This window comes from Heterocephalus glaber, unplaced genomic scaffold (assembly GCF_053883595.1).
Source record: "Heterocephalus glaber isolate CG9 unplaced genomic scaffold, H.glaber_assembly_v1.0 deba00000546, whole genome shotgun sequence".
In the NCBI taxonomy this organism is placed as follows: domain Eukaryota; kingdom Metazoa; phylum Chordata; class Mammalia; order Rodentia; family Bathyergidae; genus Heterocephalus; species Heterocephalus glaber.
In genome coordinates this window covers 38829228-38852243 of record NW_028258147.1, presented here as the reverse complement: position 1 = coordinate 38852243, position 23016 = coordinate 38829228, and the positions used below count along the sequence as shown (strand labels likewise).

General features: G+C 40.8%; 1 protein-coding gene across 6 annotated transcripts in view; it reads left to right on the top strand.

Moving 5' to 3' along the window:
• Frmd3 (FERM domain containing 3) overlaps nucleotides 1–23016 on the top strand; it is a 293817-nt gene that overhangs the window by 124551 nt on the left and 146250 nt on the right. For all 6 annotated transcript variants that reach the window (XR_015448771.1, XR_015448770.1, XR_015448768.1 and 3 more), the window contains exons 2-3: nucleotides 7577–7681; nucleotides 21278–21320. Coding sequence is in view for 2 of the 6 variants with exons in the window: in XM_013078760.3 (XP_012934214.3) it covers nucleotides 7577–7681; nucleotides 21278–21320 (148 nt within the window). In the remaining 4 variants the exon portion in view is untranslated. The remainder of the gene's footprint in view (nucleotides 1–7576; nucleotides 7682–21277; nucleotides 21321–23016) is intronic.

The window sequence follows — 23016 nt, the reverse complement described above, 5'->3', positions numbered from 1 at the left end:
TTTATAGATACTGGGCAGTCAACCAGGTACGTCTGTTATAATGTGCTTTATAGTTTATAAAATTGCCTCTTTTGGGTCTGGCTCTGTAGTGGTAACTCAGTGCTCTTTCCTGGCAGGGTCCCCATTTTAGTAACTGGAGAACTTGAAGTGGTTCCTCAACCCTTGTATTATTTCCTTCCCATCTAACCACATAGAGAATGGGGCATGTAGGCACGTTGAGTTCCTAAAACAGCTTTACCAGATGTGGATTTGACATGATAGAAACACATTTAAGAATCCTTTTTCTTAGTCTGTATGGGAAGAATATTAACTATCTCAGTGTGTTGTCAGAAGATTAAATGCAATTATGTGTTGCAATTCTTGGTGTACAGTAAGTGCTAAAATAGATGGTAGTTATTAATATTATTCCTGAAGGTAGCTGTTCAAACTCTGAACTTTGTTTTATAGCAAAACCTTAAGTATTTTTGAGTTGCTGTTCTCTTTTCTACTTAATCATTTTCAAAAGGCAGTAAAATATCTTGGTTTAGAGTTTTAGGAATTGGGAACCAAAATCTCTCATAGTTTTCATTGAAGGCAAGCCACTGCTGATGTAGGCAATTGATTTCTTTACACTTTTACTTTAAGCACAAATTGATTGTTGCTTTAACTTTGCCACTGAACAAGGGAGTTGAAGTAAATCAACACTCATCAGCACTTGGCCACAAGTGGAGTCAAGCAGAGAATTGAGTTCTTTGATCCTTTGCTCACTTTTTCTCCCACAAAGGCCAGTTATGGGAGGTGAATATTATTCTACTCCTTTGCATCTAAAATGACCTATGAAAGATTAAGATTGTCTGTAATATTATGAATAACGACATCTTGCATTGGCATAGTGATTTATAAAATGCTCTCACATTTTACAAAGCACAGTATTTTAAGGTCTGTGATTTTATGAGTTGCTCTTTCCCTCACTGTTTATCTCTAGTCAGTATTTCAGCACCTGGTGCATAACAGGTGTTCAACATATACATGAATAAAAATAGCCCCATGAGGATGGATCTGGGAGTTAGCATCATAATTACTTACCCATTTACAGAAGAAGAACTGTCTCAGGAAGATTTCATGACTTGTGTAAGGCCACCCAGATGATAAGTGGTGGAAACAAGATTCTATCCAGTGGCTTTTCTGCTTTCTGGTCCATTCTTCAGGGTGGGAGGGGAGGTGGAAGCTTATGATAAGTAGGCTAGTCTGTGATTACAAAAAGCAGGTTCCTAGGGGGAATACAAAAATAAAACCCATCCCAGGAGAGAATGGTAACCTCTGCAGTGGGCTTCCTGCTCATTCCAATCCACTTGCAGCTTTCAGAGAGAAGGGTCCTGGCATTGGGAGAGCAATATTATGAGCCAGGTCACAATTACATAGTGGAGTTTTCATATATTGAGCAGCTGTTTTAGAAACACTATCTTAAATACTTAACATTACTCAATAAATAAGGTGTAATTTAATTTTTTTCCATTAAGTTTATTGTTACATTTTAGGTATAAAATACAGTTACATTCATCACTGGGATCTTGTACCTTTACATGAGTCTCTTGGTTCTTATTTTTTTCCCCTTCCCCTGCCCTCCTTTCACCCCCTCCACCCTTCCCTATTTGCAAAGACTTTGTTTCCATTTTTTTCCTTTTCTCATATTTTTTCTTTTCCCTTCTTTCCTTTCCCCTACGCCTCCCACTTCCCCTGCTCCTTTAGAACATTTCTTCTTATTACACAATATCAATTATACATTTTTTAAATTACAATATCAAGACCTAGGAGACATTACCACAGATTTTACAGAATTTAAAAGGATATAGAAAGCATATTACAAAACTCTTTTTTGAAATAAATTTGACACCTTCTAAGAAGTACCTTGGAAGACAAATTATTGAAACTAACTCTGGAGGAAATATAAAATTTGAATAGCACCTATTAAAGAAAGTATATTCCTAGTTTAAAAACCTACCTATATGACAACAGGAGGCTCATATACGTTTTAACTGATAAATTATATCAAACATTTAAAGCAGAAAAAAGGAACAGTTCTCCCATCATTTTAGGAACTCAACATTGTGCTAATCCTAAAACTGGATAAAGATAATAGAAGAAAAAAGTGTGAACATAGATAAAAATTTGTTTAATAGAACAAACTATTAGAAGTCAGATCTGGCAGTATGTAGAAAGTGGTTTTATTATAGGGATGGCAGTGTTGGTTCAACATTGGAAGATCCACCCCCAAAAGCCATTATTTTAACAGAGGAAAGGAAAAAGCCAATGATCCTGTCACTAGTTGGAGAAAAAGTATTGGAGTAAATTCTACAGCTGTTCATGGTAAAAGCTATCAAGAGACTAGAAGTAGAACAGAAACTTCTTAACAGATCAAAAACATGTACTCCATACTTCCAGCAAAAATGCCTTATATGAATGGAGAAGATGCTTTCTCCCTAAGGTGGGGAACAAGGGCAAATATGCCTACTCTTCACCTGTCCATTAAACTTTGAAACAGGCCCAAACCAAAATAGTCTGGCAATAAACTGACACAATTAGGATAGGATTGGCAAGGTATAAGTAAAATCTTTAAATGTAGATGAAATGATCATCTACAGAGAAAATACTAAGAAATTTCTAGGAGCCCCTGGAACTTGTATTTGAATTTAGAAAGATTAGAAAACACAAGGTATATACAAAAATTCAGGTCTTTGTAAACTTGCTATAAATGAAGAATTGGATATTGAAATTTAAAAGTTATGTAGGAGTACAAAGGACCTAGAAACGTAAAAAGAAAAAGAAAAAAAACATTGTTGGAAGACGTTTAGTACCTAATTTAAGACTTCCTCTAAAGCTACAGTAATCAAGGCAGTGTTGGTGTAAGGAAAGACATATAGATCATTGGAATAAAATAAAGAATCTAGAAATAGAACCACACAATATGGTCCACTGAGTTTTGAAAGATTATTTCACATTAACATTTTGTAGAATGTAAACTCAATTCAAGAGCCGAGGAAAAGATAGTGTTTTCAGCAAATGGCTCTGGAAGTATAGAGTACATGTCTTTGATCTGTTGAGAAGGTTCTGTCCTACTTCTAGCCTCCTGGTATCCATATATAAAAAAATTAACCTCAACTCTTTGTTTCCATACATAAAAATAACTTGAAAGGATTTATGAACCTAATTATGAAAGACTAAAACTTTAAGAAGAAATTATAAGGGAAAATGTTTATGAATTTAGGGTAGACAAGAACTTCCTAGGAGACAAAAAACATGATATATAAAAGAAAAAAAATTGATAAATGAGATTCCATCAAAATTTAGAACTTTAAATGACATCATTAAAATGAAAAGTAGTCCTTAAACAGACCATATTTACAATGCATATAACCTATGACCCGAATATATAAAGAACTCTTACAGCTCATTAAGAGACAACCCAATTAAAAAGTAGACACAAGAAGATGATAAATAGTCAGTACAGCACAAGGAAAGGTGTGCAACACTAGAATCAGAAAAATACTGATCAGTACAATAACAAGATTGAATTATACACTCATTAGGGAGATGAAGTTAAAAGTTTTAAAAGCCTTGAAATGACTTTATTCTTTTTGTTGGATTCTCCTCCTTTGCATTTAATTTGTTACGCCCAAAGGATTCATTCTGCTGGGCTTCCTGGGGTGTGATCCTCATTGTCTGTACCTAGGATATTGTCTAAAATTTTTTGGAGTGCTTGTTTGGTATTCATGAAGTTCCTGAGGTTCTCATTATCATGAAAGTATCTTATTTCTCCATCAATTTTGCAAGATAGTTTTGCAGGGTACATTGATCTGGGTTGGAGGCTGTTTTCCTTTAGGGCTTGGAATATATCACTCCAAGATCTTCTTGTCTTGAGGGTTTGCATTGAGAAGTCTGCTGTGATTCTGATGAGCTTTCTTTTATATGTGATTTGTTTCTTTTCTCTAACTGCTTGTAGAACTTTGTTCTTCTGTTGTATTTCTAGAATCTTAATTATGTGCCTATGTGTAGATTTTTTTGATCAAGGCTATTTGGAGTCCTATATGCCTCACTTATCTGTATGTCAAGTTCTTTTCCCCTGCTTGGGAAGTTTTCTGGCATTACTTTTGTAAACAGTTTTTTATGTCATCTGCACTCTCTCCTGTTTCTTCATTGACTCCAATGAGTCTTTTGTTATTCTTTGCATTGTGTAGCAGCTGCTGGATTGCTTCCTTGTGGTCCCTTACAATTTTGAAGCAATTTTTCTTTTCCTCCTCACTAATTGCAGTCTTATCTTCTATATATGAAATTCTGTCCTCACATTGGTTCATTCTGCTGTGTGACTTTTGATGGAGTTTTTAATCTCCTGGAAATCTGTTTGTGTCTGTTTTATAGATTCCATTTGTTTCCTATGTTGGGATTCCATCATGTTCCTCAGCTCCTCTATTTTTTTAATCTGTGTCCTCTCTAGATTTATTAATTATGTCTTGCAGTATGGGCACAATCTCTGCTGTTATCTGAGAAAATATTTCTGATTTCATTTTTTCCAGATCCTCTTTTGTTGCCAGTTGAGGGAGTCCAGGTGGTTGAGTATCAAAGTGTTCCATCTCATTTCCCTTTGGGGTTGCTGTAGGTGATCTGGAAGTCTGGTTTTGTGACTTGTTTATGTGTCTTCTAATTTCGAAGTGGGGGGTGGTATTGATGGTGCCCACGCCCTCATCTCCTCTGTTCTGGGAGCAGTGGAACAGTGGCCCAGAAGCCCCTTCCTCCTGGCTGGCAGCAGTGGAAAGGCAGCCCAGAAGCCCCTTCCTCTGGGCTGGGAGCGGTGGAAAGGCCTGTCATGTGTATGTTGCATATGGTAATGAGTAGTTCCCCATAGTAAATCCAAATGCAGAGAACTTTGTAATTATGTCATAAATTGATGAACTCTTATGTTTGGCGAGTTGATAATGCTCAGCCTCTTAAAGATGACTGGACTACAGAGAATGTATAAAAGAAGCTAAATCTTTTGATTATATTCTGAGTATTGGGTTCGGTTGTCATCAGTCTGAGCTTGTTATCATTTGAGACTCCTAGCTTAAAGAACAGTTAAGTTACAGAAATTTAAAAACAAATTCAGTTTTATGTTTTGTCTCTTCTGACTTACATCAGATGGTTTATCTTAAAAGGAAGCAAAGACTCACAACTTATAGAAAGGTAAACTCGAAAGTGATTTAAGGAAAATAGCAGCTTTATATCACAGTGTGTGCTTATAAGCCACAGTGCTTCATTAGCGCAGTGCATGCAGGCCAAGAAGTAGTTTTCTCATCCAATTTCCTGGGCTGGTGGTAGTTTTTGGTGAAAATCTTCATGTAGTGTAGAACAAATCTCCTAAATTATTTTAGTGAGGCAGGAAACAGCTCACTTAATGTCTCTAATTTCTTAATTTCTTCACATTATGTCCTTAAACCGTGCCGTGGATCTGTCAGCAACTTTGACTAAAGCAGCAATTGATCTTATCAGACATCTCAATGAAAGCTTGGGTAGGTCTTTGCTATGCACAAGATTTTTGTAATAATGTTTATCTTAATAGGATTTGGCAGATAATGTCTTTCATTAAGAATTTTGGAAAGAAAAATAATCTGACCAACGTGACAATCATCTAGTCCAAACATGTCATTTTACCAAAGTGGAAACAGCCAGGGGTCTACCCCAGCTCACAAGGTCCAGGCTCTAGATTCCGGGGCTGGGCTCCTGGAATCTCCTACAATGCCTTGCTGTGTTTATTGATAGCTTGGAATGGTGGCTGTGAGGCCTTGGAAAGCAGCTTTCCCACCATCCATGGCAGGGTCGGGGCATTCTAATGCCTTTCACTGCAGTGCCACACCAACCTGGCCCTGCTTACTCCACTTGGAGTGGACGCGGAGTGGATGCAGGGTGCTCCAGGAAGACCACATGGCTTGGCTGGTGTTTGGAGCAATGCTACAGAATTTTAGGGAAAAATCAGTTGATTAGGCCTAGTTCTTCCACATACAGGCCAGCTATGGCATTCTAAGACATAATTACATTTTGGCCTCTGGTCACAACTGAGACCTCAGTGATCCCCCCTGCCCCCCATGCTGTGATGCTCCAGGGCAAGACTGTCAGGTAAAAGGGCCCAAGACCAGACCAGGCCACAACAAGCCTTTATTAGGGGAGCAGATCTGCTGGGCTGTCTCTGAACAAAGGAGAGACAAACGGCAACATGTCCGGGGCAGAGAGAGTCTTTTATAGAGACGGGTGGGGCTTGTAGGGGCTGAGGTGGGGTTGAGTGAGGTAGTGACTAGGGAGTGGAGGAGCCAGTGATGTCACTAGGTGGTAGGAGGTGAGCAAGTATTAGGTTACTCTCTAGGTGGGAACAGGGGCATGCTGGGAAGAAGGGTTTGTTCTTTGGTGGGAGCAGCCATCTTGGCATGACGTCACACAGGGGAGGGGGCAAGGCACGATAGGAAGAGGGCAGCTACTATACATAATAGCTGCTGAGGTAGTGGGAGACCTGTCAAAGACCACACCTGCGGGAAACACCCTGGGAGGAACCACATTTTCATCTGCTTAGTTTCTCATTGTTCTCAGATTTCCACTGCCCCCAGCCTTTTGTTACACCTTGTTTATCCCAAAGTGAAGTACTGAACTCTGCATTTCTTTTGTTACATTTGTTTCCCCATGTACTGAATAAAAAGTGCTGTAAGCTGGGGATTTTTGTCTTTGCTGCCCAGAGCAGCACTGATCAGACCCAAAGCTCAGCTTCTCCTCAAAGTCTCATTTTTCTACCTTTCCTGTAATTCGCCATGTACTGCCATGGCTCACAGGAGACTAGGACTTACTGCAGAGGTTCTGGTAACGTCCCCTTCCCCTGTTCCCTATAGGCTGGAACCCAGATTTTGCAGCCATTTTCCTAGCTCAGATCCTGCCATGTTCCAGACATGTTCCAGATATGTTCCAGGGCAAGTCCCTGAATCCCTTTGTGGCTCAGTTTCCTCAGATATAAAATGAGGTTCTTTCTCCGGGACCATGGTGAGGACCAAGAGAAAGGGGTTAGAACAAGTAGCCAGGGGCACAGTGTGTGTAACATGAGGGCTTGCAAACGTGAATCCCACAAGATACTGAGTTGTGAAGCCAGTGTTCGGAGTCATAAATAGCATTAGATGGGCCGGGGATTTAGCTCAGTGGTTCCGGTGCCTGCCTCGAAAGCTCAAGGTCCCGAGTTCGATCCCCGGTACCAAAAAAACCCAAACAAACAACAAACAGCAGTAGAAAAACTATATGGCATGTAATTGAATGAGCAGGGACACATCTTATCTATGCAAGGTACTGTTGGCTATCCCTTTTGCTCCACGTTTTGGTTGTTCTTTGGTTTCATGTGTGTGTGTGTCTGTATAATGGCTCACATTGTAATGTGTGCTACTCACTTAGGTAGTGATTAAGAGTTGAATGAAGCCCCCGCTCAGGGACTGGAGTGAGCAAATCCACTTCTCTAAGTCCAGACCCATGGGATGAGGAGACCCAGAGTGAAAGCCCAGGTGAGCACTGACTGAACTGAAATGTGCTTCCTTTGCAGCGGGAGACCAAAGGGCAGTTTCTCATCGACCACGTTTGTACCTACTACAGTCTGCTGGAGAAGGACTACTTTGGCCTTCGCTATGTGGACCCGGAGAAGCAGAGGGTAAGAGCCAACTTCATCTCAGTCTACTGTACGGGGAAGGTCCCAGGCTACGGGGCACAGTGGGGTCCCCCCAGGGCCCTTGTGATGCCCTTGTTCTAGGAAACCAGCCAACTGGTGGGTATGTGGGTAGACATAGGACTATCCCCACTGTGTTGGCTGGAGCAGGACAGGGGAAAGTCACTTTAGGCTTTTCTAGAAAGCTGCTTCCAGCTGAAGAGAAGAGAGGAGTTTAGGACACTAGGGAAGGCCCATGCCAACTGTACGGAACACAAAGGGCCAAAACTGGAATAATTAGAGTTACAGAAAGAAGGAACAGTTAGGCCTGCTGTTGCACACCTGTAATCTTAGCACTTTGGGAGGCTAAGGCAGGAGGATTGTGAGTTTGAGCCCAGACTGACAACTTAGCAACTTAGTGAGACCCTGTCTCAAAGTAAAGAATAAGCAAAAGGCTGGGGATGCAGCCCAGTGCAGAGGTCTTGGGTTCAATCCCCAGTACCAGAACAAAACAACACCACATTATAAACCGCAGAATGAAATAAATATCCATGGGTGCACTAGTATAAAATACCTGAATTAAGAAATTGAAGGAGAAGATGGGCAGCTCTTTCTTTTTTCTTTTTTCTTTTTTTTTTTTGTGCCGGGGATCAAACTTGGGACCTTGTGCTTGCGAGGCAGGCAGCAGAACCACTGAGCTAGATCCCCAGCCCTGTGCAGTTCTTTCTTACAGAAGAATTCTAACTAATAGATTTAGACAGAATGAAGGAAAGAGAAGAACACCTTTAGAACAACACAGTAATGATCATTGCAGGTGGGATTCATCCATGAATACTAAGATTAGTGGGCAGAAATTTGAGGAGAACCAGAAAATTTGCAATTTCAAAGCATCCACATTCCTCCTGAAAGACAGTCCTGTCCTGAAAGACAATTTTCAAATACAAAAGGGAAAATAATAACTGTACAATGGAGAAACCTGGCACTTGGTACCACTTCAACCAAGGATCAAGATTAACCAAGAGGAAGAAACGCCAATATCATGTATCCTCCGTGTGACACACTGAGGAGGTCACTTTGTCTTTGTGACACTCTTCCCAGTAATGCAAAACCTCAGCCAAATCTTGAGAAAATATCAGGCAAGCCCAAAGTGAGGGATATTCTCCAAAAGTATTACCAGTACTCTTCAAGAATGTCAAGGTACTGAAAGACAAGGGAAGACTGGGAACCATCACAGATTGGAGAGACATCACATAAAAGCAATGTGGGATCCTGGTTTAGATGCTAGAACTGAAAAGAATATAGTATTGGGAAAACTGAGCAAGGTCTGGGTTAAGTTTATAGGTTAGTTAATACTATTGTGCTACTTACTGTCTTTTTATTTTCATAATTGTACTGCAGTTATATAAGGTGCTAGCATTAAGGGACGGTGAATGAAGGTTTTACTCTTTTTACTCTTCTACTCATTTTGCAACTTCTTTTTACATCTTAAATTATTTTTTAAGGTTAAAAAATCTTAAGGTTTTTAAGGTTAAAGAAATCTTTAGTTGATATACTTTGTTGTTCTTTACACTTTGACTTTGTTTAGCTTAATTTTTTTTTTTTAGTACTGGGGATTGAACTCTGGTCCTTGCACTTGTGCAGCAGGCGGCGAAACCACTGAGCTAAATCACCAGCCCTGCTTAGCTTAATTTTTAATGTCCATACCTGAGTAGTAAATTAAAGGACAAAAATGAAGGCCAACTTCCAAAACAAAACTGTTGTATCTCTTGTAGCCACTTAAATAGCTCAGAGGGGTGACTGAAAACTTCTATTTCTCTGCACCTTTCAGATGTTATAGCCTTTTGATATGATGTGAATGTAGCTTCTGCCTGAGTCACAAAGGGGTTTTGGCACATCACTGCATAGTTAGGATTCAGAAAGATTTGATTTAGAAATCCTATCTTTGCTGGTTAAGAAGCTATATGATCTTGACCAAGTTATTTGACTTATCTGAGTCTTTCTTCTGAGGGATACAACACCCTAAAACACTTTCCTTTAGGCCTGATATGAAAATAAGAGATAAGGTACATATAGTAGATACTTAGCACATGGCATACGCTGACCAATTGGTATTTGTTGTTTTCATTATTGATTGTTGTGATTGTCATTCTTACAATCATTATGCAGGTGAGGAAAAATAGCCAAGATTAGCACCCCTCCAAGGGTTTATAATAACTTCCTTGGAAAGTGGTGGGGATGAAGCTCTATTAGGATCTTTGGAAGGAGAAGGCAGAAAGTGGCCATTCCATAATTAGAAAAATAGGCTCAGAAGCACAAAGGCCTGCTGGTTATAAGAACCGTAAGCAGAGACAAGTCGTCTGATGTTGGTTTTGACCAGCTTCTGTACTTTTTCTTAATGGCAAGCAAAACTGACGAATAATTTGGGTAGAAGATCAAGCAAGAGGGAAAACCAAGCGAGCTAGAGAAGCTAAAGTGGAACTTACCTCCGCTATGGCTTGCCTGTGATTCTTCCCAACTCGATGGACAGTAAACTATTGTGGAGTATTAAATATTTAGCATTATTACATTGGAACAGCATATGTTTGACAAGATGGCTCACACTCCATATGGTCTGAAAGTGGTAAGGACCAAATTTGTAGGTGATGCCTATCTTTTGCTTTTTCAGTAGTGAAGGCCCGAACTCCCGTTATTTCTTTATTTGATGTAGGGAAAGATAGACTGAACATAAGTCAGTAAAAATCCCCTTGAGTTTCACCACATTTATCTTCTGAGAACTCATATAATCTTAGTTGGATAAGATTGGGAAAAGGTGAATAATATTTTCTCCATTTTAATGATAGAGGAAGCTGGGACAATAAGTCTAGAAGTCTTAAAAGAAATAATTCCAAGGGAAGGTGCATACCTGGCTTGAGTTCAGGTTTTGTTTTTAAATCCAGCATATGCTTCCCATCAATTTTGCTCAGATGTTTGGGTAACTTTCCATTGGAAAAATGAGATTTTGAAATAATAAGCTGTTTCGGAACTCTAGTTTCTGTGGCTATGGTTTGAAATGTCCACTGTATTGCATTTCCCCTCTTATTCTTCTACCCTTCCTTTCCCCCAGACTTGGTTAAGGAAGCCACCCCAGTGCCTCAGAGCTGAGGAGGTGCTTCAGCCTGCAGCCCAGCTGGAGGAGGAGTTAATACCAGGACTCAGTATAGGTGGTTGGTTCGTGGGCTGGAGGAAGATTGCATCCAGTGTTTTGAACTTCCCTATTTCCAAGCATGTACCGAACCCATTTGCATCAGTGTCATTGACTTAACTGATGGAAGGATGACTGATTCATCTCCAAAGACAGAGCATTCACTTGGGGAGTCCTCAGCTTTAGAGGCAGGATCCTCAAGTGCCCTGAGATAGGGCATTGCATGTCGCCTGACTACCAGACACCAGAGGGTTTAATGTGCTTTCTAAGGGGAGGATGACTACAAAGTCATGCATGCAAATACAGGGTGAATCTCGATGCCTCCTGATATAATTACAGCCCTGAGGTGTTTATGTAGGTAGCCAGAAAGAACTAGTGAGCCTATTAGTGAGTTTTGTTAATAATGGGAAAAGACTTTGTTCATGTTAGAGCAATTTACTTTTTCTAGAGACACCTTAGGAGGACATGGAATAGAATAAAAATCAGCCCATTGATTTGAGGTTTCAGTCTGCGGATGATGCCAGGAAGCCAGATAGCATTATGTCCCACCAGCTGCTCCTGCCACTGAGAGCTGCTTCCTGCTCCTCAGGATAATTCCTTCACAGATTCGTGTAACCAGGAACAGAAGTGGTACCTAAAGAGTGGGGCTGTACTGCTGCTGCAAGTCATTGGTTATAGATTTTTCTGCTTAATGAGTTTTCTTTTGTTTTTAGGGATTAAGAGGGTTAAAAGTCAAGACTTCTTAGATGCCTTTGTGGCACTGGGGGCTTGTACAGGTAACTTGTCTTTGCAGGAAGGACTCTAGACATTCAAGTTGCAAGGGAGACAGCGTGGTCCAAACATCCTAAACGGCATGCACTCTCTGGTAGTCAGCTGTGGCCCAAGGTATTAACATCCTCAGATTTAGAGAAATTGTCAGAATCTGTTCAGCAGAAAGCAGAGCTTAGTGTTTGTCTTAGTCACATTCCTGTCACTGAAGCACAGTACCAACACCCGCAATTTAAAGCAGGAGAGGTTTATTTGGCTCACAGTGTCTCGTGGATCCAGTCCATGAGCACCTGGCTCCAAGGCAGAAATGCATGGTGGAAGGGCTGGCAGAAGAAAGCTGTTTAACCCACTGCAACCGGGAAGCTGAGAGAGAAGGGAGGAGCCAGGGACAAGAATAGACCCTTCCGGGCCCTGCCCTCGGTGGCCCCCTTCTAGGTGGTCCCCTCCTCCTAACAGCACATTCAGTTACTTACTCATTGTGGATGAATGAGTACAGTGCTCCCCCATCCATTTACCAACCGTGAGACATTCTGGGAGACATTTGGGGGGCATTTTAGATCTAAAGCATAACTCTTTAACTAAATGGATTGCTCATAATTGACTCAGTCTACATCTGCTGTTCTTCTGGGAAGGGAGTGGGACACCTAAAGAAAGGTTATGGTCTGGAAGTCACTTAGCACAGAACCAAAGGTACAAACTGATGAACTTGTTTGGGTCAGAAGCAGTTACAAGCATAAGTGGAAAATGCCATTTTATTCCTGTTTGAGTCAGATAGAAACAGGAATGTCCATGGTGTAGAGGGTTTTCCTCTCTTGATGTTAGAGGAATAGGGCTTAAGGGCTCTCATTAGGGAGAGAAATGTTTGTGGGAGGCTTTTAGCAGCCAAGGAACATCAGAGATAAGTAGAAAGCAGTAGGTTGGGAGATTTTGAAATAGCTTTTAAGTCAAACCAGGAAGAAGACTAGCATGTACTATGCTGCATAACTTGGAGAAATAAAGTATAGGTTAGGAAGTGACTTTGAAGCAGAGTTTTGTTTCTTGTTTCAGGCTTCAGCAGACTTCTTTCAGAGTTCAGTGGTAATAGTGTGTCGTGTGCATGCAGGATGAAAATGATCAGCTAGAGTTTAGTTTCTGTTGCTGGGTGACACATCTCCCCATAATTTAGTGACTTAGAACAGCATGATTTTATTATATCACAGAATTTTGTGGGCCAGGAATTTGAACAGGCTCAGTTCGGTGATTTGGTTCCTTCTGTTGACTAGGGTCATTCATTGGTCACCCAGTGGCTGGTCTGGAGGGTTCAGCATCCCTTCATCCCATGCCTGGTGCCTTGGTAGGGGTGGCTAGAAGGTAAACTCGGGGGAGACTTTCCTGCACGTAACTCCAGGACCTCTGCAGATGGCTACTCCTACAGGGTGTCTGAACTTACATGGCTATTTAGGGCTCTGAATAAAAATTCAGCCAGTCACTAAATAAGTTACACAAGAAAGAGAGCAAGTTTTGGAGAAAAGTGGTAAGTTTTGAACATGCTGAGTTTGGGACCCTGGGGCATGTTAAAGTTGAGTTATTCTCTGTACAATTGAAAATATGGGTTTGAAGCTTAACAAGGAGCTTTAGGTCCTAGATGAGAGTTTGGAGTCAGTGAAGTTTTGTTACTTCACAGCCTTGGGGATGAACTATAGAACTGAGAGAGAGAAAGACTGTAGAATGAGTGGAGAACATGAAAATTAGGAAATACCTATTTTTTAAAGAGTGACCCAGAAGGAGACACCATCCAGGAAAATGGACAAGGAACAGGGCAGAAAGAACAGAATGAGGAGAGAAGGAGGCATTCAAGGTCAGGATGATAGTAGACTAAGGGAGAGGGAGCAGGCTGCATTTTCAAGCATGAAGGTGGGGCTGGGGACTGAAGGGCTACCTCTGAGGCCTTCAGCCCCAACACTAGGAGGACTGAACCAACTCCTTTCCCTTCCATTTGGTGTTTGTATGACTCTGAGCATCCTTACCTTTCTGTGCCTCAGTTTCTGCATCTGTAAAGTTGATGATACAAATAGTATCTGTGCCATAGCATTGCTGTTTAAAATAATTCATCCATTTTATGAACCTGTATAACTGATCTTATATTCCATGCTTTAAAAAGTTTGAATAGGCCCATGGGTTGAGCAACTAGATGATATTTGACGTTAGAACAGCTTAATGTTGTTAGTAAATTTATGTGGCATGATAGCGAATGTTACACAGTGATAAATTCCATAGTAACAAGCTTTAAAGAATCCCATAATGTCTCTTAGGATTGCTTTTTAGTATCTTAGTGTCTGTTAAAATGATCAAGGATAGTTGTTTTTACTGGGTATTACATTTTCAGGCTGTTACTGCTTTTTTTCTTTGAGTATACACTAGGAATTTCTGGAATGTACAGCAGAGGCCAAGGGTTATGATGCCCCCCATCTGTTTCTGTAAATAAAGTTTTATTGGAACATAGTTACTCCTATTCATTTCTGTATGGTCTGTGGATGTTTCCATGCTCCAAAAGCAGAATTGGGTAGTTGTGACAGAGACTGTGTGGACGATCTTATCTCATTTCTGATGCTGGAGCACAGTATCTGATACCCAGAACTTAAAGAAGGAAAAGTATATTTTGGCTCAGAGTTTCAGGCCATAGTTGGCTGGGTCTAAGGCTGAACACTATGGCAGAGGAGCATGGTAGAGAAAAAGGTGCTCAAACGATGGCATCCAAGAAGCAGAGAGACCAGGAAAGAGCCTGGGACAAGAGTGTTCCCTTCCAGGTCACACCCCAGTGACCCAGCTCCAACCAGGCCCCACCTCCTAGCAGTAAGTCAGCTTTGACCTCATCAGTGGCCTAATCTACTGCAGTGCGCCAGGAACCAGTCACTTTGCACATGCAGGAGGCCTGGAGGAGGTGTTGCAGATCGACACAGTAATAGAACACAAACCCTAAAGTATTTACCCTCTGATCTCTCTGATCCTCTACACATGTGTGTGTGCACACACACACACACACGCTCACACGCTCACCTCTCTTAGAGAGCATTGAAATTGGTGAAGGGGTTGGAGGTTGTTGGATACTTGAATGGATGCTTATGCTTTCTTACACTTTCTGTCCCTTCCTCTGTTTTGTACAGTGTTTCTTCTCTTGACTATCACTTATACTTTGCCCATCTTGAGACTCTAAAATACAAAATCAGTTATGGCTAAAGGGGTAAAAAACACTACACAGTAGCAATAAAGTTTTTCTTACGTAGACTGACTTCCAGTTGGACAGTAACTTGAACATTCCTGCTCTACAGATTGTTACTGCTCTTGGGTCATGGATCTTATGGAAACCAGAGTGGAGTCTCTTGTGCCTGTGGGTAGATAACAAGGCCTGGCTATAGCCTGACCATCCACAACATTGTCAAGACTGCATCATTCAGATGCATTCTTTCTCCCCTACAGAAACCAGAGAGCCTGTAAATGGCATAAACTGTCTACATAATACAGGGACTAGGTTACTCTGTACTTTGTGCAGGTAGATGTGAGAATCAGGCAGTCCTTTTAGGGACATGATGGGAATTGGTGAGGTTTGGTATCTAGTTACTACTGAGAGGAAAACAACCTCCTGCTTATAAAGGTACGTTCATTTTTTTTACAGCCCCATAGATGGTTTAACACATTTCTTGGGGCTCCAGATTACTGTGCTTTAGGGCACCAAGGGTTTTAAGAAGATAACAGAGACATGTGTAATTTATTCTGTAATCATAGACAGAAGCAATTTCAACAGAACCCACACATTTGGAGATAACTAAGTGTTATATTAAAATTGTTTACTTTTGGAAGCATTTTTTTTTTGGTCTCAGCAGCTACCAAATTAGAAATCAATCTACTTGGCTAAAAATCACTACTTCACATATGCCTTCTTTTTCTCCAAACAAGCCAAAATTAGAATGCATGAAAGATATGCACCATTTCTTTGATAGGGTAGAAAAAATGGTCTTTTGGGGCTAAATGGAGCTGGGCCTAGAAAAACTGAAAAGGAAGAAACACTTTGGTAATGTCCTTATCCTTCAAGTTCATAGAAGGTAAACTTGTAGAGCTGAAAGAATCTGAGCAGTTCTCAAACTAGCTCCAACCTCCACACTGAGATTGCAGATAAGGACATCAGGATGTAGAAGGGTTGTGAATCTTCCTGCTTTTCCCTTTCTTTATTTACCTTCCTTGTACTCACCCTCTTTTTCTTTAAGCTGCTCTCAACCGAAATAAATTTATTCTAAGAAGGGGCTTGAAACATGGTCAAGCTAGATTGTCAATATAAAACTCTCTTAAATTGGGACCTCACAGGGGCTTTGCATGTTAACAGGGTTTAAGCTTAAGGCAAAAAATAAATAAATAAATAAATAAACAAACAAACTTCCTAGGAGAGGATTTTAAACACCTGAAGAGAAGTTGTTGGTAGAAAGTTAGGAAAGCTGCATTAGATCTGGTTCCCTGAAACAGACCTGGAGATAAAAATTCTAGTATAAGTGACTTATTAGGAAGAGTTTCCAGGAAAAGAGTTGTAAGGAAGCCAGGGACTGAGACAGAGAGGCAAGGGGGCCAAACAAGTGTGTGATGTTCGACACAATCGAGCAGAGGGTGACTCCCCGCCTCACAGTGCAGCTCTGGGCTCAGAGTAGGTCACGCCTTGGAGTCCTGCCCAGGGCGAGGGAGCAGAGATAGTTACACCCCACCTGTGTTCCATAACCTTTAGTTAGGAGTTTTCCTGGCTTGTGGAGGGTAGGGTAGGTCAGAGTGGCTGCGTTTTCCACCTGCAATGGGCTGCAGTAACCTAGGGGCAGCCCACCTCAAAGAAGACAGACCCCGGAGGCCTGACATTATCTACCACACACTCCTTCCTGTGCCTTCACCTACCACTGCTACATCCTCTGGTTCACCCAACTTCCTGAGTTCATTCTGAACAATAATGTTGGGGTCTTAGCTTCCTTAGACTTTGGAATTTTTATTCTGCACGGGAGTTGAGGATACAGTTTTCAGTTGTAGTAAACCAGCCACAAATTTAGCTATTTAGTTGTCAGGCTCTCCTTTCTGTCTCTTTTAGAGAATATCAATTTCCAATAAGGAAATAGACATTTTTCTTTTCCAAACTGAAATACCATATATTCCAAGTAACAATTGAAAGCAAAAAGCAACACAATAAATATTTTAAGCCTCATATTTAATTACCAAAGATAACACATCATGGTTGTTATTTTTTCACACGAGTGTAATCTATCTGAACCTCCAGGAATAGCTTGGATTGTTGGTGTAGTCCATGCTCAACTTCACTGGCCAACTCATAACGAAGACTGAGAAGAAGGAAGAGAAAGAAGGAGGGAATGAAGAGAGAGGCAAAGTGCTAATAGCTGGTATTGCAATTTTACAGATAATCTATCTCCTTATGTGGAGTAGAAGGGGAGGGCCAGTGGAGAGGAGGGAGGAAGAGGACAGCGAAAGTGGATTCACTGAGAGCTGCTGTTCCCCCAGCTGAGGAGTCGGTCTCCACCAGTGTGAAGATTGTGGGAACAACTGGTGCTTGCTGAGCCTTCACCAAGCACCACAGCACCATGCTTGGTTCTAAGGTCTTCTTCACAAATTAACCCATTTGGTCTCATGAGGGTGATGTGACTGAGGAAACCCAGACACTCTCTTGTGGTCACACAGCTAGTGAGTGACAAGGCTGGGGTTCGAGTCCAGGCCTGCTAGGTTCTGGGCCTGACCACACTGTCACTCCCCGGGTGCTTAGCTGGGCTTAGTGTCTGACCATCATGTATACAATTCCTACCAGAAATCACCCTCGTCCTCTGAATAGAGCTTTGCTTTCTGTGTTTCTTTTTTTTTTTTGGTACCAGGGATTGAACTCAGGACCTTGCACTGCAAGGCAGGCACCGGAACCACTGAGCTAAATCCCCAGCCCCGCTTTCTGTGTTTCTTAAAAGTTATTTTGAGTTATTCATGTGATGAACCAATATATGTAAAAAGATTAAAGTATCACAGATGAAATGTCACAAAAATACTGAGGTCATGGTTTCCTTTGATGCAGACTGCTACGTTTTGCTTCCCACCCCTGTTGTCCACTTTTTACTGAAATGACTTTAGCGTATCACTTCCGGTCTTTAAAAATACATTTAGATACTTACGTATGTGGTCTTTGAATATATTATATGTTTGTATGTTTCATTTAAGAATAAAACATTAATATATGATGAAAAAGTTCAGATCTTCCAAAACTTTTTCAATGTATGGTTCTCTTAGTGTCTTTGTAATTATTTTATGGAGTTCATAGGCTAGGAAAATATCTAACAGTTCTGATTAGTACAAGTATTTATAACGACTTAATAGCTATTTCAAGCATTATACATATAAATTTCAAAAAAAGAGTATTTTAAATTAATTCTACAATAACTGCAGTTACTTAATAATGGGAGATGTATACCTGTTAGGCACCCCAAGATCTTATTAGAAATTGTCACATTCATTGCTTATTCTGTGCCTATTTTTTCATGGTACTTATTTTTGTCACAGCAAGAGAACCAGCTTTGGGGAAACAATTACATCAGAAGGAATTGAGCAAGAGCTTGTGTTGGAACTGTGGTCCCCCTGGAGTTCATATTTCCCACAGTGCTGACAGATGTCTGGTGTGGCCAGGCTCCCCTGGACGCTGACTGCATCCATACGTAGTTTACATTTTGCAGCTCACTTTTTAATCCTACATTGTATTGTACAAATCTGTCCATATTATACATGGAGATTTACCTAATCTAAACGCTGCTGCAGAATCATCCAGGACATGAACAGACCACAGTTAGTTTACCTGTTTTACTGTTGATTACCATTAATGTTGCTTTTAAAATTTGGTAATTTTGTACAGAATCATAGTGAAAATCCTCGGTATGTACCTTTTGGTTTACGTGGGAGAGTAAGAGTTGCTGCACTGTTGGCTGGTTAGTCTTTGTTGTTGTTATTTCTTTGTTTTAATGCATACTAACAAGTTGATTTTGGCCATATTTGAAGAAATTATTTTTTATAATCTTTTGAAACGTCATTTTTCTCTAGGGCTCCTTACCCCATGACTATCCCATTGGGAAAGAATAATTGTCTTTAAAAAGTAAGTAGTATTCATACTGTGTGTGTGAGTAACTTAGATACACAGAGCCTGAAAGGCAAGGGTTGAGTATGAATAGAACAAGAGGAGAGGGATAATAGGAATTGGTTAGAAAATGCAAGGCATATTTCCCAGGACAGTGAGGAAGCCCGCTCATTTGGAATAAATAATTTATTTGGGACACAGAGAGCAAGTACTTTGCAATCATGCCTTAAATGTTCTTTATCCCTCCATAGCAGATATAGCCAATCTGTAGTGGCATAGTAGACATAGCCACTATATAGTGGTGCAGCAGACATAGCCAATCTATAATGGCACAGCAGATAAAGCTAATCTATAGTGACATGGCAGACATAGCCAATCTAAGTGGACAGCAGGCATAACAAATATGCCAGGCATAGCTAGACATAGCTAATGTATAGTGGCATGGCAGACATAGCCAGTCTAAGTGGACAGTAGACATAGCCAATCCATCCTAGTACTCATTCTCCCACCTACTATTGGAACCCTTCTTTCAGTCTTGGTGGAGCATACAAAATAAAACTGACTTGTTATTCCTGGAGTCAGAAAGATGGTGGAGAGGCAAACTGAAGTTAGGGAGAGAAAAGACAAATACTGTGAAAGCAAGGAGAGTTTGGAAGGCTTACTTATATTTCCAACCTTTTGATTTATTTCTGAAGTATCCTATTTCTTTGTTTCTAGAAAATTAATTTAATTATGAGAGATCCTTTTTATTATTCTCTTCCATGAAGCCCATATATTGAAAGATATGACTCTATAAAATTGTACTTCTTAAATAAAAACAGTGGCAGAAGCAAATAGGTATTGAGTATTTTTTACATGCCAAAAACTGTGTATATTACATTTATTAACTTTTTTTAAACTTTTAAACCCTCACAGCAACTCTGTGAGGTGAGTACTATTACTCTTCTCATTTTATAGTTGTGAAATCTGAGATATTAAAAGTTGAAAGAGTTTGAACAAAGTTATATAACTAGTAAGTAATATAGTGAATTAGTTGTCCACTGTTCAATTATAACTGTGTGATTCCTGATTAAAAGGAGATGATGAGGATTCTCAGAATGAGCTTACATAATTTTGGCCAGAAGCGAAGAAACTTGCTGCGTCAGTCCATCTGTGCAGCAGGGTTGGGGAGCGATGTATGGATTTTTGGTTAGACTTTCCATAATGTTGAAACAGTTGAGAGTGTTCTGTCTTTGTTTTTGAAGACTGCAGAGACCTGACACCCCAGATTAGGATTAGAAACTATGGATTTGGCCATTCAGTTTTCCAGTTTCGGAGAAGTCAGGGAGAGTTCATCAAAGAGAATAATGAATCACAGTGCAGACTCATCTGGCGGGAGGGAGGCTGCAGAGCTGAGAGGTTCAAGCTCCACTCTGTGGAATCCTGCTGCATGGTTGGCATCGCCATTTATTCGCTGGGTGAAGTCACATGAGTTGTTTAACATTATGATCCCCCGAGTTCTCAGTGGTAAACAGTGCGGTTGCACGCACCAAGTAAGATAGCACGTGGAGACTCTTCTTGAAGGACAGCTGGTACTTAATGTAAGCACTCAACTTTATTAAACTTAGGATTGTGCATTTACATCACATAATAAGGACAGTCCAGAACCTCAAGGGATATTGAGCAGGTGCAAGAGCTCAGCAGATGGCAAGTTTCCTTGCCTTCTTTCCTCTCTAGCATTAAGCAGGCAGGTGCCCCCTGAGGGAGGCCTCCCTGACCTCATGATAGATACCCAGTGGCATGCCATCTTATCATCTTCACACACTGCAGGTGTAGAAAGCGACTCTTCCTGACATTATAAGAGCACCCTCAGGGACATCATGATTAGTGATTTCAAAAGCTACCAGCTCTCAGTGTGTCAGAGTGACCTTTGCACACGGTTCAAGGACAGGTGGCCACTGGGACAAGTTTTATTTGAAAATAAATGCCTGTCAGTAACATGAGCTACTTGGGTCTTTGCTTTGTGTTGGAGCTGATGTTTCTCCTTGCTAACTTTAGACTTCTGAAAATAAGGTCTTTAAAACCATTCGTTCCTTCCTATTGTAAAAGAAGAATTGCCTTTGTGTGTGATGGACACCATATTGACTTGGCCCAGAATTTGTCTTAGAGGAGGCTGTCCTGGAAGAGAAACTGGGTGTGATGCTGCCTTGGACTGTGACTCTTTAGGGTCAGGGTTATCAAACACTCCACACTTTCAGCCATCTGTGGCTTTCCAAGAATCACTTAGGAGCCAAGCAGTGTTACCAGAACATCCCACTTCAGTACATATTCTTTCCCTTGTCCTCTTGGTAACTGTATGACTTAAATATTACTCAGAAAGTCTTAACCCTCTGTAATTTACACCCCTTGTCAGTGTTATTATTATTTCCAAGTTGTTTATTTTTGTCTTCAGAAGGTGGAGCACTGAGGAATATCTGTGGAGACATGGCTATAACTTGGGATGCCTTTTAGTTATTAAGTAATTTGACAAAATCTTTTTTTTCTTCCCCAGCACTGGCTTGAACCAAACAAGTCCATCTCCAAGCAAATGAAATGTAAGTGTCAATCTGTGGTTTTACTTTTGCTATGAGATGTTCAAAGATAGGATCTGTTTCCCAACAGTTTCTTCTCCCAGGGGAAAAGTGGGTAGAGTTGAAGATACGTCAGTGAGCAGGGTCACCTCTCCCAGTGAGAGATGTGTATCTTCTCCCTCTTTTTCTCTTACCTTGAGCTCCCTGCAGCCGCTGGTCACTTTGTCTTCTGTGCCTCTTTCCCTCTGCAGCATCTTTCCCTCATACTTTGTATTTGAACAGAAGCTTTGGCACCAAGTGGCTAACTATCCCTTGAACATAGTCACGAGGTGCCTGATTCTTTTTGATTGTGTAGGTTGCTAGTAAATGGTTCAGAGTGTGAGGTGCAATCTTGAAGGAGAAGAGAGGAGCAGATGTGTTTGGAAACTAAAATCTTAACCAACAACCTTACTGAGCATGGTTATTCTTTCTGGGGGCAGGGGTCGGGGGGGTTACCGGGGATTGAACTCAGGACCTTGCACTTGTGAGGCAGGTGGCAGAACCTCTGAGCTAAATCTCCAGCCCCCTGAGCATTGTTATCCTTTTCGACTCTTCCAATTCTCAGAAAGAAGTAAAGCTATTTTTCTGGGTAACGGTTTTAAAGCTCTGGTGTTTTAAACAAAACCTTTCCAGAATCCATGGCTGTCCACCAGGAATGTCATGGGAAGTGGTCTGGTGTGACATGATGTTTTGTCCTGGTCACCTCTAGCAACTTGCTTTTATTTATGATTTGGAGAACTTCTGCAATGAAATTGCAGAATTCATCACCTGCCCCCACATCCATTTGTCCCTCTCTGTGTCAGCTTTCCCCAGGCTCTACAATGTAGTAATAAGTCAATTCCTCCTCACAGGACAGATTAGTATAAATCAGGTCACTTGTCATCATTCACAGAGTTCTTTTCTTTCTCAAAAATGAAATTAATACAGGCAGGGTTTTCAAGTGGGAGGAGGAGTAAGAAACTGAACATAGACTTGCAACCGATTGTGTGCGCCTTAACTTTCTTCCAGAACAGACTGAGTCTGGTGGGTGCAGGAGGCATGTACTGAAATGAAGCAGGTGCAGCAGCAGGTGTGGGAAATGCGAGGCGGCCGGGCTGTTGGGGTGAGGCTGGGACAGATTTGGGGCATGATGCCCCCCAGAGGCAGAAGAACAGAGAGCCCAGGAGCCTCCAGAAGAATGTACAGGGAATTGAGGATGAACTGTGCATGAGAAAAAGTACGATGTGGCTCATAGCTAAGCTTTTGTCCCTTAACTGCCAAAAGTCATTATTTTTGTTTATATATTTAACTATTTAAACGACTTTCTAGTATTCTTACTTATATTAAGTGGTTCTTTGACTTTGGTTCATAGATGTCATACAGTGTTTTTTACATTCCATAAACATTTTTGAAATATAAATTTATCATTAAAGATGTTCACTGCTTAGTAGAAGGAAAAGTATAAAACTTGTGAGAAATTTAAACTGTGAGAAATTTGCTGCTTCAGAGCTTTGTGTTCACAGTAACACAAATTTGAACAAGTAACTGAAAATGTACAATCTTTTATAGAAATAGTTTACACAATGGCATTTGACCACTGGCCACTTTGAGTCTAATGACAGATGAGATCTGAATCTGGAGAAAAAGTAATACAGAATTCAGTTTCTCAGTGAGACATTGTGACTCACTGACTCTAGGAAGT